The sequence below is a fragment of the Rhinolophus ferrumequinum genome, chromosome 15, assembly GCF_004115265.2.
Source record: "Rhinolophus ferrumequinum isolate MPI-CBG mRhiFer1 chromosome 15, mRhiFer1_v1.p, whole genome shotgun sequence".
In the NCBI taxonomy this organism is placed as follows: Eukaryota; Metazoa; Chordata; class Mammalia; order Chiroptera; family Rhinolophidae; genus Rhinolophus; species Rhinolophus ferrumequinum.
Genome location: NC_046298.1, coordinates 48,196,130 through 48,213,086, shown reverse-complemented (window position 1 = coordinate 48,213,086; position 16,957 = coordinate 48,196,130). Strand labels below are relative to the sequence as shown.

Genomic DNA, 16,957 nt, shown 5'->3' with positions numbered 1-16,957 from the left:
CAATAAATTATTTGTTTACTGTCTAAAAACCCCCTTACAGACAGTGCCGTGTGAGTTGGTGCATTTTTGTGATGCAAGAGCCATGGATTGTTGGCAAAAAGTTCAGGTCGTCAACTTTTTCACGCAGTCTTTATAGCACTTCCAAATAGTAAACTTGGGTAATGGGGTGGCCAGATGGCTCAGTTGATTAGAGCGTGAGCTCTTAACAACAAGTTTGCCTGTTCAATTTCTGCATGTGATGGTGAGCTGTGCCCCCTGCAACTAAGATTGAAAATGGCGACTGGACTTGGAGCTGAGCTGCACCCTCCACAACTAGACTGAAGGACAAACATGACTTGGAGCTGATGGGTCCTGGGAAAAACACAGTGTTCCCCAATATTCCACAATAAAAACTTAAAAAAAAAAAAAACTTGGTTAACTGTTTGTCTCCAGTTGGTACAAATTCATTCATAATAAATAATCCCTCTGATATCAAAAAGGGTTAGTAACATCATTGCATCAAATTCTTGAACTTAATTGTGAGACCTCATATGAAAAGATGCTCAGCATCACTAATCATTAGAGAAATGCAAATAAAAACCTCAATGAGGAGCGATGTCATAAAAGTGTGGCGTGAGGTGAGCCTCTTGAAATCTGCCCTGGAATTTACAACAAATTGAACAACTATAACTCCACAAAGGACTCCCTGTGCAGCAGACAGGCAAGACTAAGAGGCAAAGCTAATGGCTTGCTGTTCCCTCATCAAATTTCCCTTCTGATAATTCAACATTTTGTTCTTGGTTTCAGCATATGCATAACTTTTTCTAGGGTATTTTCTCTGAGTGCTTTCTCAGACTCTGCTCGATGTCACCGTCACATCCTAAGTGACTACTTTTTCTGCAAAGGCCAAATAGTAAATATTTGGGGCCTTGTGCGTCCTTCAGTCTTTGAGTCACCTGATTCTGCTGTTGTAGCACAAAAATGACTGTAGGTGATACGTCACCATCTGAGCATCTCTGTGTTCTAATACATTTGTGTTTATAAATAAAACACTAAATAGTGAATTTCAAATTATTTTCATGGGACATAAAATGTTCATTTCTTTTCATTGTTCAATCACTTAAAATGTAAAATTAATTCTTTGTTCTGGGATCATGCAAAATCAGAGAGTGGGTTGAGAATGTAATAATCCACCTTATGGAATTTCCTCCCAAAGTTGAGTCCAAGTTGCTTGAGAGCAAAGAAATTGTAACTAATGAGCCTGGAAATGGTTCTCACAGAAAACACAGTGACTGCTATGTTTCAAGGTTCTCTTTTGATGCTCTAGTGGATGGAGATAGATAGATGATAAAAAGGTGAATGGGTGGATAGATAGGTAGATAGATAGACAGACAGACAGACAGACAGACAGATAGATAATAGCAGATAGGTGATAGATATTGTAGACACACAGATACAGATAGCTGAGAAATATACATGTAGATAGCAAATAAAAAGAAAGACGAGAAACACGAATGGATGCTTTGCCCTAGTGGCAGGGAAAGGAAAGTCGTGTCTAACTATGTTTGACCTGTCAGCCTCTTTCTCTGAGGTGGAACTTTCAATAACTCCTCAGTACTGGGAAACCCCTTCTTCTCATCAGAAAATATATGAAATTATGACCTTTGCACTATGCCCAGGCCATGAACCAAGACACAAACACAGGGGTCTCATTTCTGGAGCTAATTGGACACGTTATGATGATGCTGAAATTAAGTTTAGAAGGATGTTGACTGAAACATAACAAACAAAGGGAAATCGTACTGGAAGCAGGAGATATTTCTGAATTTTCAGAACCACGCAGGAGTCTGCTCTTCTCTACAACATTCTCAGAGTCTGATGAGTTAAGAGCTGACTAAATAATTTGGAACAATTATGCAATCTACCACAGTTCTTGTGAAAATTATGTGTAAACTTACCCCACAGAATCTTCATAAAATGAAAACCTAGAAAGAGTTGCCTATTAAATTATTTCAGATTCATGTGGAAGAGAGCCTCATGTAGGGGCAATGAGGGGGAAGATTTTAAATCAAACCTACATGTTTATTGAGAAGAGCAGATGGCAGAGCTACTCAGGAAGGTTCAGCCAGAGCAATGGTTTCAGAACAAAGATGTAACAAAACCCAGTGAAAATATCTTGTTTAGGTTCATCATTTACATGTATGGACAGAATTAGTGCTAACAACATATTGGGAACACGGACGGAAGGCAAAGAACTGATAATTATACTATTGCCTCCCTCACAATACCAATTCTGGACAATGCACTCACTGTGAGTATGCTTTCCAGAAACTCAGCATCATTGCCCCATTTTGTATCTAAAGAGAAGGAAGCTCAGAGTTTAGAAGCAAGAGCCATGAATTCACATGGTAATTTAGAGCAAACCTCAGACTGGGATCTATTTCTGTGCATTTCCTGTCATCTCTCTTACTACTCACTTTATACAGAAACTTGAAATACGCATTAGGACTGTTGGTGGGATTGCAGATTGGTGCAGCCACTATGGAAAACAGTATGGAGGTATCTCAAAAATCTGAAAATGGAACTACCCTATGATCCAGTAATCCCACTCCTAGGTATCTATCCGGAGAAACCCAAAACTTCAATTCAAAAACCTTTATGCACTCCTATGTTTATTGCAGCACTATACACAATAGCCAAGACATGGAAACAACCAAAATGCCCATCGGTAGATGACTGGATTAAGAAACTGTGGTACATTTATACAATGGAGTATTACTCAGCCATAAAGAAGAAAGAAATCTTACCATTTGCAACAACATGGATGGATCTGAAGAACATTATGTTAAGCGAAATAAGTCAGACAGAGAAAGATAAGTACCATATGATCTCACTTATTTGCGGATTCTAAAGAAAAGAATAAGTGAATGAACTAATCAGAAACAGTTTTGGAGACAAAGAGGAAAAACTGAGGGTTGCTAGATGGACGGGAGGGGTGGGGGGTGGGGGGGAGGGTGAGGGGATTGGAGGGCAGTTGGTGACCACAGGATGGCCACGGGTTTGAAAATTAATCTGGGGAACGTAATTTGGTGGTTACCAGAGGGTAAGGGGGTTGGGGGGTGGGGGATGAGGGTAAGGGGGATCAAATATATGGTGATGGAAGGGGAGCTGACTCTGGGTGGTGAACACACAGTGTGATTTATGGATGATGTAATACAGAATTGCACACCTGAAATCTATGTAATTTTACTAACAATTGTCACCCCAATAAATTAAAAAAAAAAAAAAAAGAAATACGCATTGGGAATTAGGGACAGGAATTGGGACCAAGTTGGACAGATTGTAATTTGAAGTTCAGATGATGAACATCTTCTTGGTGTTGACTATGTCTGTAAGCCCCACCCAGGATGAAGAAGATACCTTCAACTAGGGGTGAAACAGAGACCATCCCACTACTTCCTGCAGTGTCTGTGTAACTCAGAGAAGTCTGCTTTCCATAAGAGCAGCGTTGCTGAGACCGATAGGCCTCTAGGACCCAAGATCATGTTCATGGTTCTTCCCTCTCTGCTCTACCTCGGTGAGTCTGGGGCAGAAGGGTCGGGGTGCAAAGGCTACACAAGGCTACAGGGGGCAGGTCGGTGGTTGGGCTCTTCTCATCTGGTGTTTTCTTCCAGGTCTGTATATAGGACAGAGCACTCAGGCACAAGAGGGTGAGTGTTCCCTTTAATACTCCCAAGGACCGAGGGGGATTTAGGCCAGACATCAGCTCTCTTAGGGGCAGGGAAGAGAAGGCTCAGTGTTTAGACTGGTGGCTGTAATAGGGGAGAAAGTGGAGGGTGGTGTGAGTACAGATACACCTATAAGTCTATTATCTGTTTCCTTTCTTATAGGAAATCTCCCCCCACCTCATATCATAGCTCGGCCTACATCCATGGTGCTATCTAAGGATAGTGTGACCATTGAGTGCCAGATTCCAGAAGCTGAAGCATACGACATATGTAAAGTGGAATGCCCTAAGCCCATGGACAGAAGTATGTTACCATTGCCTAAGAAGACCAATACTTTGAGAATCCAAGAGATGACACCAGACCAGGCAGGGCTGTACCGCTGTGTCTATCAGAGTGGAGTCCAGTGGTCCCAGCCCAGTGACCCCCTACTGCTAGTGATGACTGGTGAGTGGGACACAGAGGTAGCAGAGCCAGGACAAACTTCTTTGCAGAGGGATGAACCGGGCTTTCAGATACAAAGCACAAAGCAGCAAAGCCTCTATGCCTAGGAAGGAATAAGGGATGAAGCAGAGACCGCTTTCCTCAGGGTGGGATTAAAAAGGAACAGAGGGTGGGGGTAAGGGGGAAGGTGAGGGGATTAGAAAACAATCAGTAACCACAAGATGACCACGGGGTTTTGAAAATTAATCTGGGGAACGTAATTTAGTGGTTACCAGAGGGTAAGGGGGTTGGGGGGTGGGAGATGAGGTTAAGGGGGATCAAATATATGGTGATGGAAGGAGAACTGACTCTGGGTGGTGAACACACAATGTAATTTATAGATAATGTGATACAGAATTGTACACCTGAAATCTATGTAATTTTACTAACAATTGTCACCCCAATAAATTAAAAAAAAAAGTTAAAAATTAAAAAAAAAATAACATAGGAAGTTTGATAAAATACCAAGGGGCAAACCTACCCCAAACTAATTGAATCAAAATCTCTGGGACTGAGACTCAAGGTACTCAAATGATTTTCATGTTTGGCCAGATGAAGGAAAAAAAAAAAAAAAGGAACAGAAACCAGAGGCATGTCTGCTCCTGAAGAACAAAAAGGGACAGTGCATGTATGTGGCCTCTCCTTTATCACCAAACTTCCTTCTTTTGCAGGAGCTTATGACAAACCCTCCCTCACAAGCATAACTGACACTGTGGTGGCTTTAGGAGACAATGTGAAGTTACAGTGTTTCTCCAAAATCGGGTTTGATGTATTTATTCTCATCAAAGAAGGTGAAGTTCACACCACCCAGAAACTAAACTCCACACTCCAGGGCAGTGCACACCAGGCCATCTTCCACTTGGACCATGTCACCTCCACACAGATGGGGGCCTACAGATGCTATGGTGCCTTTCACAATGACCTTTATGTGTGGTCTCACTCCAGTAACCAGTTACAGCTTGTGGCCAAAAGTGAGGAAACTCCAGCTCATCCATTTCTATGTTCCCCTCTGGAGTTGCGTTCCCTTCTGGAAAGCAACTTATGTTGCTTTCCACTTAAAGCAGTGATTGGGAGAAGGAAAACAGCAGGGTGGAAAGGTGTTGTCAGCTTCATCTGCTTAGACTTGAAGCTAAGTCTAAGCTTCAAGTCTAAGCCACCCACCATGCAGCCCTCACCCACCATGCAGCTCTCCTACCACATGGCCCGGGTCTGGGGAGGGTGTGTTGGTCATTGTGGGTCTGGGGAGCGAGAGCCTGAGCTGAGATAAAAATACCAATCCATTTCATTCCCATTTGCAGAAGCTCCTGATGACCCTGATCCCACAGAGCCCAGATATTCCACTGGTGAGTAACTGTTTTGGGTGGAAAACTTAAAAAAGTCCCTGTGGAAGAGAGGGAGAAACCACCCCCATTTCATGTCTTCTTAGGAGAAGTGTTTGTTCAGATCCTCTGCCTATTTTTCAATTGGATTGTTTTGTTGTTGTTGTTGTTGTTGGTGGTGGTGAGTTGTATGAGTTCTTTGTATATTTTGGGTATTAGCACCTTATCAGAGATGTTGTTTGCAGAAGCTCCTGACTATTCCATACCCACAGTGTCCAGACGTCCACATGGTGAGTAACTGGTTTAGGTATAAAACTGCAAGTTTCCATTCTCTCTTCTCTCAGACTTGGAGTAGAAAGATTATATACCAGAGATAGATCTGGCTTTTTAAGAGGGCTTCTGTCGGGTAGGTAAAGGGAGCAAACAGATAAAGAAGGTGGGGCTGCTCTCCACCAGGGAGAGCAGAAAGTTAGAGGGCCCGTGGATTGCAAATAATAACTAGGTTTTATAGATATTATTCATCATTGATCCCTATTGCCAATATTCCAGAGAGTGTCTAGGATTCACAGTACTCATCGTGGAGCTCTACTCCCAGTGGGCAAACATTCATCCTGTCAGCCCCAGATAACTGAGATAATCAGATAACCTTGTTCTCTGGAGTCTTCATCCCTATATGGCACTGAGGCCATAAAACGTATGGGAGCTATTTCTACAGGTAATTCACTCTGTCCCCCTACTAGCATTTTCCCTCCTCTGATCCTCATTTTCTTCACATATGTGGAACCAAATTCGGTACAGGATTAAGGAGGACCGTTGTGCGAAGATGTTCTGTGGTGGTGGCCACCATAACTCCCTTCCTACAAGCTGAGAGTAATTTCATATGAACTTGCATCCCCGTCACCCCTTCCATCACTTCTCTATCGGTGCTGGTGATGTGTGTGTAGTGAAGGACTAGTCACAGAGAAATAGACACATAAGGAGTTTCCAAGAGGGGGAGCACAATGAGGAGTTTCATCTTACACTTGTTGCTCTTAAGTTGGCCATGCATCATTCTAGGGGAAATATGCAGTGGGAAGTTAGCTTTGTAAGCCTTGACTAGAAGGGTGCGGGCTTGGAGATGCAGGAGTGGAGTTGATGAGCATGAAGATTGCAAAGAAAGTACATGAGATAATCCAGATACTGTAGGTAGACTGAGAAGGAAATCCTAAGGAGAAACACAAACATGCAAGCAAACAAAATCTACTGGGATCAAAAATGTACTGTACTGTACACCTGAAGCTGAATAATATTGTATGTCAACTATAATTTAATATATATATAGTCACGGGATATTGAGTATAGCATAGGGAATAGAGTCAATGGAGTATATTAGATATATACAATATCAGAGGGGCAATAGATTGGGGGAGGTGGGTGATCACTTTGTGAGGGATGAACTGTCCAACGATTGCATTGTTTCATATGCCTGAAACAAATAAAAAAAATATGTAAGAGGTAAATAGAACAGGGGTTGGAAGACTATGGCCCAAGGGCTAAATCCGGTTCACTGCCTATTTGGTTAAAAAAAAAATAGTGTTATTGGAAACTAGCATGCTTTAACCATACTTTTACGGGAACCTAGCCAACATATAAAGAATTCTTTTTTTTTTGTTATTATTATTTTTTTTTAATTTATTGGGGTGACAATTGTTAGTAAAATTACATAGATTTCAGGTGTACAATTCTGTATTACATCATCTATATATCCCATTGTGTGTTCACCACCCAGAGTCAGTTCTCCTTCCAACACCATATATTTGATCCCCCTTACCCTCATCTCCCACCCCCCACCCCCCTTACCCTCTAGTAACCACTAAACTATTGTCTGTGTCTATGAGTTTTTGTTTCTCATTTGTTTGTCTTATTCTCTTGTTGTCTTGGGTTTATGTACCACATATCAGTGAAATCATGTGGTTCTCTGCTTTTTCTGTCTGACTTATTTCGCTTAGCATCATACTCTCAAGATCCATCCATGTTGTCACAAATGTTCCTATATCATCTTTTCTTATTGCCAAATAGTATTCTATTGTGTATATATACCACAACTTCTTTATCCATTCATCTATCGAAGGACATTTTGGTTGTTTCCATGTCTTGGCCACCGTAAACAAAGCTGCAATGAACATTAGAGCACACGTGTCTTTATGTATAAATGTTTTCAGATTTTTTGGGTAGATACTCAAGAGAGGGATTGCTGGGTCATGTGGTAATGCTATTCGTAATTTTTTGAGGAACCTCCACACTGCCTTCCATAGCGGCTGCACCAGTCTGCATTCCCACCAACAGTGTATGAGGGTTCCTTTTCTCCACAGCCTCTCCAACACTTGTTACTATTTGTCTTGTTGATGATAGCCATTCTGACTGGGGTGAGGTGATATCTCATGTGGTTTTTATTTGCATTTCTCTGATGATTAGTGATGTTGAGCATTTTTTCATATGTCTATTTGCCATTTGTATGTCCTCTTTGGAGAAATGTTTCTTCAGGTCGTCTGCCCAGTTTTCAATTGGGTTGTTTGTTTTTTTGTTGTTGAGTTTCATGAATTCCTTGTATATTTTGGATATTAGTCTGTTATCGGAGGCACTGTTTGCAAAAATCTTCTCCCATTCACTTGGTTGCCTCTTTATTTTGTCGATGGTTTCTTTTGCTGTGTAGAAGCTTTTAAGTTTCATATAGTCCCATTCGTTTATTTCAGCTTTTACTTCCATTGCCTTTCAGTCAAATTCATAAAATGCTCTTTAGTACCTATAAGTTTAGTACCTATGTTTTCTTCTATGCAATTTATTGTGTCAGGTCTTACGCTTAAGTCTTTGATCCATTTTGAATTAATTTTGGTACATGGTGACAGATAGCAGTCCAGTTTCATTCTTTTGCACATGGCTATCCAATTCTCCCAGCACCATTTATTGAAGAAGCTGTCTTTCCTCCATTGTATGTTTTTAGCTTCTTTGTCAAAAATTATCTGTCGATATTTATGTGGTTTTATTTCTGCGTTCTCAATTCTATTCCATTGGTCTATGTGTCTGTTTTTCTGCCAATACCATGCTGCTTTGATTATTGTAGCCCTGTAGTACAAGCTAAAATCAGGGAGTGTGATACCTCCAGTATTGTTCTTTCTTCTTAAAATTGCTTTGGCTATTTGGGGTCTTTTGTGGTTCCAAACAAATATGATGATCTTTTGTTCTATTTCTTTAAAAAATGCCATTGGGATTTTGATGGGAATTGCATTAAATCTGTATATTGCTTTGGGTAATATGGCCATTTTAACTATGTTGATTCTTCCAATCCATGAGCACGGAATGTCTTTCCATTTCTTTGTGTCTTCTTCAATTTCTTTCAAAAATATCTTGTAGATGTCAGCATATTGGTCCTTCACATCCTTGGTTAAGTTTATTCCTAGGTATTTTATTCTTTGTGCTGCAATTGCAAAAGGAATTGTTTTTTGTATTTCTTTTTCTGAGAATTCATTGTTAGTATATAGGAATGCAATGGACTTTTGTACGTTAATTTTGTAGCCAGCAACTTTACTGTATTCGTTGATTGTTTCTAATAGCTTTTTGGTGGAGTCTTTAGGGTTTTCTATATATAGCATCATGTCATCTGCAAAGAGTGATAATTTAACTTCTTCATTCCCCATATGGATGCCTTTTATTTCTTTCTCTTACCTGAATGATCTTTTTAGGATTTTTGCATCTGTATTCATCAGAGATATTGGTCTGTAGTTTTCTTTTTTTGTGTTGTCCTTACCAGGTTTTGGTATCAGGGTAATGTTGGCCTCATAAAATGAGTTAGGGAGTACTGTCTCTTCTTCAATTTTTTGGAAGAGTTTGAGCAGGATTGATATTAGATCTTCTTTGAAGGTTTGGTAGAATTCACTAGTGCAGCCATCTGGTCCCGGACTTTTACTTTTGGGAAGGTTTTGGATGACTGATTCAATTTCATTACTGGTGATCAGTCTGTTTAGATTTTCCAGTTCTTCAGGGTTCAGCCTTGGAAGGCTATATGTTTCTAAGAACTTGTCCATTTCTTCTAGGTTATTGAATTTGGTGGCATATAGTCCTTCATAGTATTCTTGGATGATCCTTTGTATTTCTGTCGTGTCCGTGATCACTTCCCCTTTTTCATTTCTGATTTTGTTAATTAGTGTCTTCTGTCTGTTTATCTTAGTGAGTCTAGCCAAGGGTCTGTCAATTTTGTTAATCTTTTCAAAGAACCAGTTCTTTGTCACATTAATTTTTTCTATTGTCTTTTTGTTCTCTATTTCATTTAGTTCTGCTCTGATTTTTGTTATTTCCTTTCTTCTGCTGACCTTGGGTTTCACTTGTTTTTCTTTTTCTAGTTTTTTAAGGTGTAACATGAGGTTATTTATTTGGGATTTTTCCTGTTTCTTGAGATAGGCCTGTAATGATATAAATTTTCCTCTTAAAACTGCTTTCGCTGCATCCCAAAAATTTTGGTAGGATGTATTTTCATTCTCATTTGTTTCTATGTATCTTTTGATCTCTCCTCTAATTTTTTCTTTGACCCAGTCGTTCTTTAAAAGTATGTTGTTTAATCTCCATGTATTTGTGGTTTTTCCTACTTTCTTTTTGCAGTTGATATCCAATTTCAAAGCCTTGTGATCAGAGAATATGCTTGGTATGATTTCAATCTTCTGAAATTTGCTGAAGCTGATTTTATGTCCCAATATATGGTCTATCCTTGAGAATGTTCCATGTACACTAGAAAAGAATGTATAGTCTGATGTTTTTGGATGAAGTGCTCTATATATGTCAATTATGTCCATTTCATCTAATGTGTCATTTAGGGCTGCTATTTCGTGATTTATTTTCTGTTTGGATGATCTATCCATAGCTGTCAGTGATGTATTTCGTCCCCTAGTATAATTGTGTTTTGGTCAATTTCTCCCTTTAGTTCTGTTAGTAGTCGCTTGGTATATTTCGGTGCTCCCTGATTGGGGGTATAAATATTGATGACTGTTATGTCTTTTTGTTGTGTAGTCCCCTTTACCATTATGAAATGTCCATCTTTGTCTCTTGTTATCTTTTTCACCCTGAAGTCTGTTTCATCTGATATCATTACTGCAACACCTGATTTTCTCTGGATACCATTTGCTTGGAGTGTCAATTTCCACCCTTTCACTTTGAGTCTATGCTTGTCCTTGTAGCTGAGATGTGTCTCTTGAAGACAGCATATGGTTGGGTTTAGTTTTTTGATCCAATCTGCTACTCTGTGCCTTTTTATTGGTGAGTTTTGTCCATTTACATTTAAGGTGATTATTGATATGTGAGGATTTCCTGTCATTCTATCTTTAGTTTTCTGGTAAGGCTGTGTCTCCATTGTTTCTTTGCCTTTTTGTTGTTGTCTATTATTTCTGTATGGTGGTATTCTATGATGTTTCCCTCCTTTTCTTCTTTTATTACAGTATATATTTCAGTTCTGGAGTTTTCTTGAGTGGTTCCCCTTAAGTTTAAGTAAAAGAAAGTTTGATATTTAAAGTATTCCAGTTTTTTTAGCACGCTTACTTTCTCCATTCCCATATTCCGGTTCAGGCCTTTACTCTCCCCCTTTTTATGTTTTGGTTGCCACAAATTGTCCCTGTTGATGGTGGTCGAATAGCCTCCTTTAGTATTTCTTGTAGTGCAGCTCGTGTATTAGAAAATTCCCTCAGCTTCTGTATGTCTGGAAAGGTCTTTATTCCTCCTTCATATCTAAAGGATATCTTTGCTGGATACGTTATTCTTGGCTCATAATTTCTCTCTTTCAATAGTTTGAATATTTGGCTCCACTCCCTCCTGGCTTGTAGAGTTTCTGCTGAAAAGTCTGATGATAATCTAATGGGCTTTCCTTTGTAGGTTACCATCTTCTTTTTCCTGGCTGCTTTGAGGATTCTTTCTTTGTCATTGATTTTAGACAGCTTCAATACAATGTGCCTTGGAGAAGGCCTGCTGGGATTGAGGTAATTAGGTGTTCTATTTGCTTCTTGGATTCAAGGATCCAGTTCTGTCCACAAGTCTGGGAAGTTCTCATCAACAATTTGTTTGAATATATTCTCTGTTCCCTTCTCTCTTTTTTCTCCTTCTGATATGCCCATTATTCTTATATTGCTCTTTCTGATGGAGTCAGAAAGTTCTTGTAGAGTTTTTTCATTTCTTTTAAGTCTCAAGTCTCTTTCTTCTTCCATCTGTGTAATTTCCAGTTTCTATCTTCGATGTCACTGATTCTTTCCTCCATCTGGTCAACTCTACTACCTAAGCTGGTTATTTCATTCTTAATTTCTTCTATTGTGTTCTTAATCTCCAGAAATTTTATTTGGTTCTTTTTTAAAATTTTAGTCTCTTTCGTAAAATGCTCATGTTGTTCTTTGATTGTGTTTCTGAGTTTATTAAACTGCCTTTCTGTGTTTTCTTGCATCTCGTTGAGTTTTTTCAGAACTGCAATCTTGAGTTCTCTGTCGTTTAAGTCACATATTTCCATATGTTTAAGTTCCTTTTCTGGAGAGTGTTCACTTTTTTCTGAGCTGTCTTGTTGCCTTGGTTATTCATGGCAATTACTGATTTATTATTTCTCTTCGTAGACATCTACGGGAGTGGTTTCTGCAACAGGTTGATAGGAAGAGGTCTTTCTTTTGTTTTCCAATACTTGTTGGTAGAATGTTTTACTTTCTCTCTGACTGCAGCCTTTTTCTCTCTCTCACACAGCAGTGCTATGTTTTCTCTGCACTATTCCATCTTCTCACACAATGGGGGAATTCCCTGGGAGATGGGATTCTCCTCTGTTAATAGTTCACCTGGGTCACAGGGCGCTGTGTCCCTGTGGGTATGCGGAGAGCTTTTGAAGTTCCAAAGCTCTTCCTGCACCAGATTCAGAGTCTGTGTGTTTCAGCACTTCTGTTTACTCCTGCTGGGATCCGCCCAGATAGGTGGGGCCAGGGGCGGGGTGAGCTGTGAGAGGTGGCCCAGAGCAATGGCGGCAACCACCACCACAGTCCGTCCTGTTTCCACACCTCCCTCCCCTTTGCTGGAACTAGTTGGGCTGCGAATCTGTGTCTGCGGTCCACAGTTCTCAGAACAGCAAATATTCTGTTCTTTTGATCTGACACTGCTATAGTTCTGCTTCTAGCACTGGGCAGGTGGGGGCAGGGCGAGCTCTGGGAGAGTAGGGAGGGGGCGGCTCGTCTCAGTGCCTAAGGCTTCCATTCTCTGCTCAGCAGTGAGGGCTTAAACCACCGTTTTCAGTCTTCTTCCCTCAGTCTTTTCTCCGAGGTCTCTGCCTTGAGTGTTGTGTTTAGCCGTGTTATATGCTGCCCCCTCAGCCCTGTGGGCCATAAATGGAGCCCTAGCAGTCCGAGTTCTTCCCTCTCCCACAGCTGCTGTACTTGCGAGATGCAGCGAGCTCAGAGCACTGAGCTACGTCTGCGTCCTGCACTCGCGCGGCACCGTCTCCGTACTTCTCCTTTCCTCCTCTCCCGCTTGCGCGATTCGCCCACCATTAGGTGAATTCAGTAATGGGCCTCTTCGTCTTGCCTTTCTGCTGTGCAGGGAGTCCTTTGTGGAGTTACAGTTGTTCTATTAGTTGTAAATTATAGAGGAGATTTACAGAGGCTCACTTCATGCCGCCATTTTGAATACGAGTCTCCGTATTCGTAATTTTTTGAGGAACCTCCACAATGCCTTCCATTGCGGCTGCACTAGTCTGCATTCCCAACAACAGTGTATGAGGGTTCCTTTTTCTCCACAGCCTCTCCAACACTTGTTACTATTTGCCTTGTTGATGATAGCCATTCTAACTGGGGTGAGGTGATATCTCATTGTGGTTTATATTGGTATTTCTCTGATGATAAAATTCTGATGTTGAGCATTTTTTCATATGTCTAATTGCCATTTGTATGTTCTCTTTGGAAAAATGTCTCTTTGGGTCCTCTGCACAGTTTTCAATTGGGTTGTTTTTTTGTTGTTGTTGAGTTGCATGAGTTCTTTGTGTATTTTGCATATTAGCCCCCTTATCAGAGGCACTGTTTCCAGAACTCTTCTCCTATTCAGTTGGTTTCCTCTATATTTTTTCGATGGTTTCTTTTGCTGTACAGAAGCTTTTAAGTTTGATATAGTCCCATTCATTTATTTCAGCTTTTACTTCCCTTGCCTTGGAAGTCAAATTCATGAAATTCTTTTTGAACCCAAGGTCCATAAGTTTAGTACTTATGTTTTTTTCATTGCTGTTTATTGTTTCAGGTGTTATGTTTAGATCTTCGATCCATTTTTGAGTTAATTTTGGTACATCGTGACAGATACAAAAACTCACAGACACAGACAATAGTTTAGTGGTTACCAGAGGGTAAGAGGGGATGGTGGTGGTAGATGAGTGTAAGTAGGGTCAAATATATGGTGATGGAAAGAGAACTGACTCTGGGTTGTGAACACACAATGTGACATATAGATGATGTATTACAGAATTGTACACTTGAAGCCTATGTAATTTTATTGACTATTGTCACCTCAATAAATTTTAATTAAAAAGAAAAAGAAATGGGGTGATAACCTGAAAATAAAAGACCTTTCAAAGTGAGAGGCAAGAAGCATTTACAGAGATCATTGAGAACAGATATTTGGGAATCATTAATTCAGGTGGAAGCACAAATAATGTTCCAATTAGGAGGCAAATGCAAGGGGTATTTATAGGAAAGGGGAACAATCACATCAGTAGAAAGAAAGCATTTCCATTGGTGCAAATAAAAATAGTGATGCTAATTTTAAACAATGTTTTTAATTTTCAGTGTAGTAGTCATCAGTCTGGTGGTCATATCTGCTTTTTTGTTGTCTTTGGGACAAACAGTTCTTTGGGACACAAGGTAGCTTAGGTCCAGTCCAAAGGTTAGTTAGCCCTATTTTAACATCCCAAAGGTTTGAGGAATAAGAGATGCCATGCAGTTCCTCTGGGATGGCAGCTCTGACTCCACTTTACAGTGGTTCCATTTATATCACTGTTTACAAGGGTCAACAATTCGAGATTGTGATGGGGACTGGAGAGCACACAGAAACTGTGCCTTGTGTGAAGATACTTTATAAAGGGCTAAAAGGCAGATGCTTCAACATTATTTCCTCCTTTGCAGCCCCATCACATGACCAAATGGAAAAACACCAGCATTTTCTGATTGGCTTCACAGTGACCATCGTGCTTCTCCTCCTCTTACTCTTCTTGTTCATCCTCCGACATTTCAAAGCTAAAAACAGTAGGTCCTTGAGAGGGGGAGAGAAACCTAGGCAGAGACTCCAGTAGTGCAGATCATACAAAGGAAATGGGGAGTGGCATTTGCTGGAGGCAGGAAAGGGGGGTGAGGGTGCTCGGAGGCAAGGAGGCATGGGCTGATTTGCTGGCTGAAGCTGTGACTGTGGAAACTTCCTGAGCCCAGGCTCTTGTCTGTAAAATCAGAAGATGGGGCTGGGGAAATCTACAACAGCCTCGGTGAAAACATAACCACCTCTATCTTAGTCCATTCTGGCTGCTGTAACAGAAAACCATAGACCAGGAGGCTCAAACAATATTTGTTTCTCACAATTCTGGAGGCTGGGAGGTCCACGAGGAAGGTGCTGGCAATTTGGTTCCTGGAGAGGGCTCTCTTGCAGATAGCTACTTTCTTGCTATGTTCTCACAAGGTGGCAATGAGAGAGAGAGCTGGAGCTCTGGCCTGTTCTTAGAAGGACACTAATCCCATTATGAGAATTCCCTCATAATGACCTCATCACCTCACCTAAACCTAATCACCTGCCAGAGGCACCACCTCCCAATACGATCACATAGGCAGGGTTTCAGCATATGAATTAGAGAAGGAGACTCAAATGTACACCCCCTAATAACTTCCTCTTCTCTCCAGAAGCTACCAGGACAGACAGACATCCAGAGGCAGTTGAACCAATGGATAGACAGGTAAGCGTTCCCCCTCTACTAGACTCCCCAATAACCCCTTGGTCCCCCACATCACACCACCATATCATATTCTCCCTTCCTCCCTCAGGCCTCTGAAGACCCAAAGGAGGTCACCTATTCCCAGGTAACCTGCCGCGTCCCCACCCAGGGGACAGCTGGAACACCCTCCTTCTTACCCAGACAGACCCAGATCAGCGAGTATGCAACTCTTGCCCTAAGATAAGCCATAAATTTGGACAGAACTTAGAGCTGCCTATTGGAAGGTCCTTCCTTTGGAATCACTGCTTCTAAATCTAAGACCATCAGCCAGGCTGAGGAGACCCACATTACTCAGAAGGTCCTGCTGCCCCTGAATCTGGAGACCTCACGATTATTACCCAGTCTGTTGCAAAATCTCTACTGTAATTGCCCGACAATTCCCAAGACCCTCGAAAGTTACTGGGAAAGTAATACGGTAATTTTTTTAAAGCTATCATCAATTAAAAGAAATATACTTAAATCCTCTTTGGTGCCAGGTTTTATGTTACAGCCTAGGTGCACAGAAAAGGTCCTAAAACCATTCCTCTTGTCAAAAGTTTGGGTCAAATCTGGAAAACAACATGTTTTTGTACAACCCCTACATTTTACATTTTTACATAGTTTTTAGTGGTAAGATGTACATCATATCAACAGAAGAAACACTTAAACCTGTAGAGAGTTTTCATGAGTTTATTTGAGCCATAACCGATGACAATTGCCAGAAGGCAGGATCTTAAATGTTCCAGAGAATAACAGTTTTGCAGCTTGTTTTATGCATTTGAAATTAAGGAGGGAATGTAAGGAAGATTACATGGAGGTGGGAGAAAGTAAGGCCGGAATCAGACTACAGGATAGTTAAGATTATGTGGTCCCTTGAGGGTGGTTATAGCTTATTTCAAAAGTGTACTAACGTAAATGCACTGAAACAGTGGACAGGGCCGCTTAAGGCAAAGATAAGCCTTTTACTATGAAGTTATACACCTGGGGCGTGACTACCTGCCACGACCTACCCAGTTAGAAATTGATGATCAGATTACGTTGTGAGGTTACTTTTCATAGATTTTATAGAAAAGGGGGCTGGGAATCAAGGAGGAGTGTTGAATGAAACAATACCCGGTCAGAGCTGTGTCTGAGGAAGATCTCCATGGAAACCACAGTGGAGCTGGGACTGCAAGGAAGAAAACTGAGGAAAGGGGAGTCCATGTGCAGAGTGATGAGAGAAGCCATGTCAGAGAAGGTCAGGTCTGAGCCCAGATTAGGTCACGGCCATCGAAGGAAGAAGCAAATTTTAGAGCTACAGAATGTAGCAATACAGAGGCTACAGAAGCTGACCAGCTGCAGTTGAGTCAGAGGAAGAAGTTGGCAGAAACATCCGTTGTGCAGAATTTCTGAAGGGCAGTTTTGCAACATGTTTCAAAGTAAAAGATGGAGGTCACACTTGACTCACTTTCCATCTCACATGCCATCTCACT

General features: G+C 40.9%; 1 protein-coding gene across 1 annotated transcript; it reads left to right on the top strand.

Moving 5' to 3' along the window:
- Positions 1–3,421: 3,421 nt before the first annotated feature.
- LOC117034859 (leukocyte immunoglobulin-like receptor subfamily B member 4) lies at positions 3,422–15,811 on the top strand. Its single transcript, XM_033128272.1, has 9 exons — positions 3,422–3,556; positions 3,654–3,689; positions 3,870–4,151; positions 4,859–5,158; positions 5,486–5,530; positions 5,752–5,796; positions 14,653–14,772; positions 15,415–15,467; positions 15,556–15,811. Exons 1-9 carry the CDS (start codon positions 3,523–3,525, stop codon positions 15,688–15,690), a joined length of 1,050 nt encoding a protein of 349 aa, XP_032984163.1. The 5' UTR covers positions 3,422–3,522; the 3' UTR covers positions 15,691–15,811.
- Positions 15,812–16,957: the final 1,146 nt, after the last annotated feature.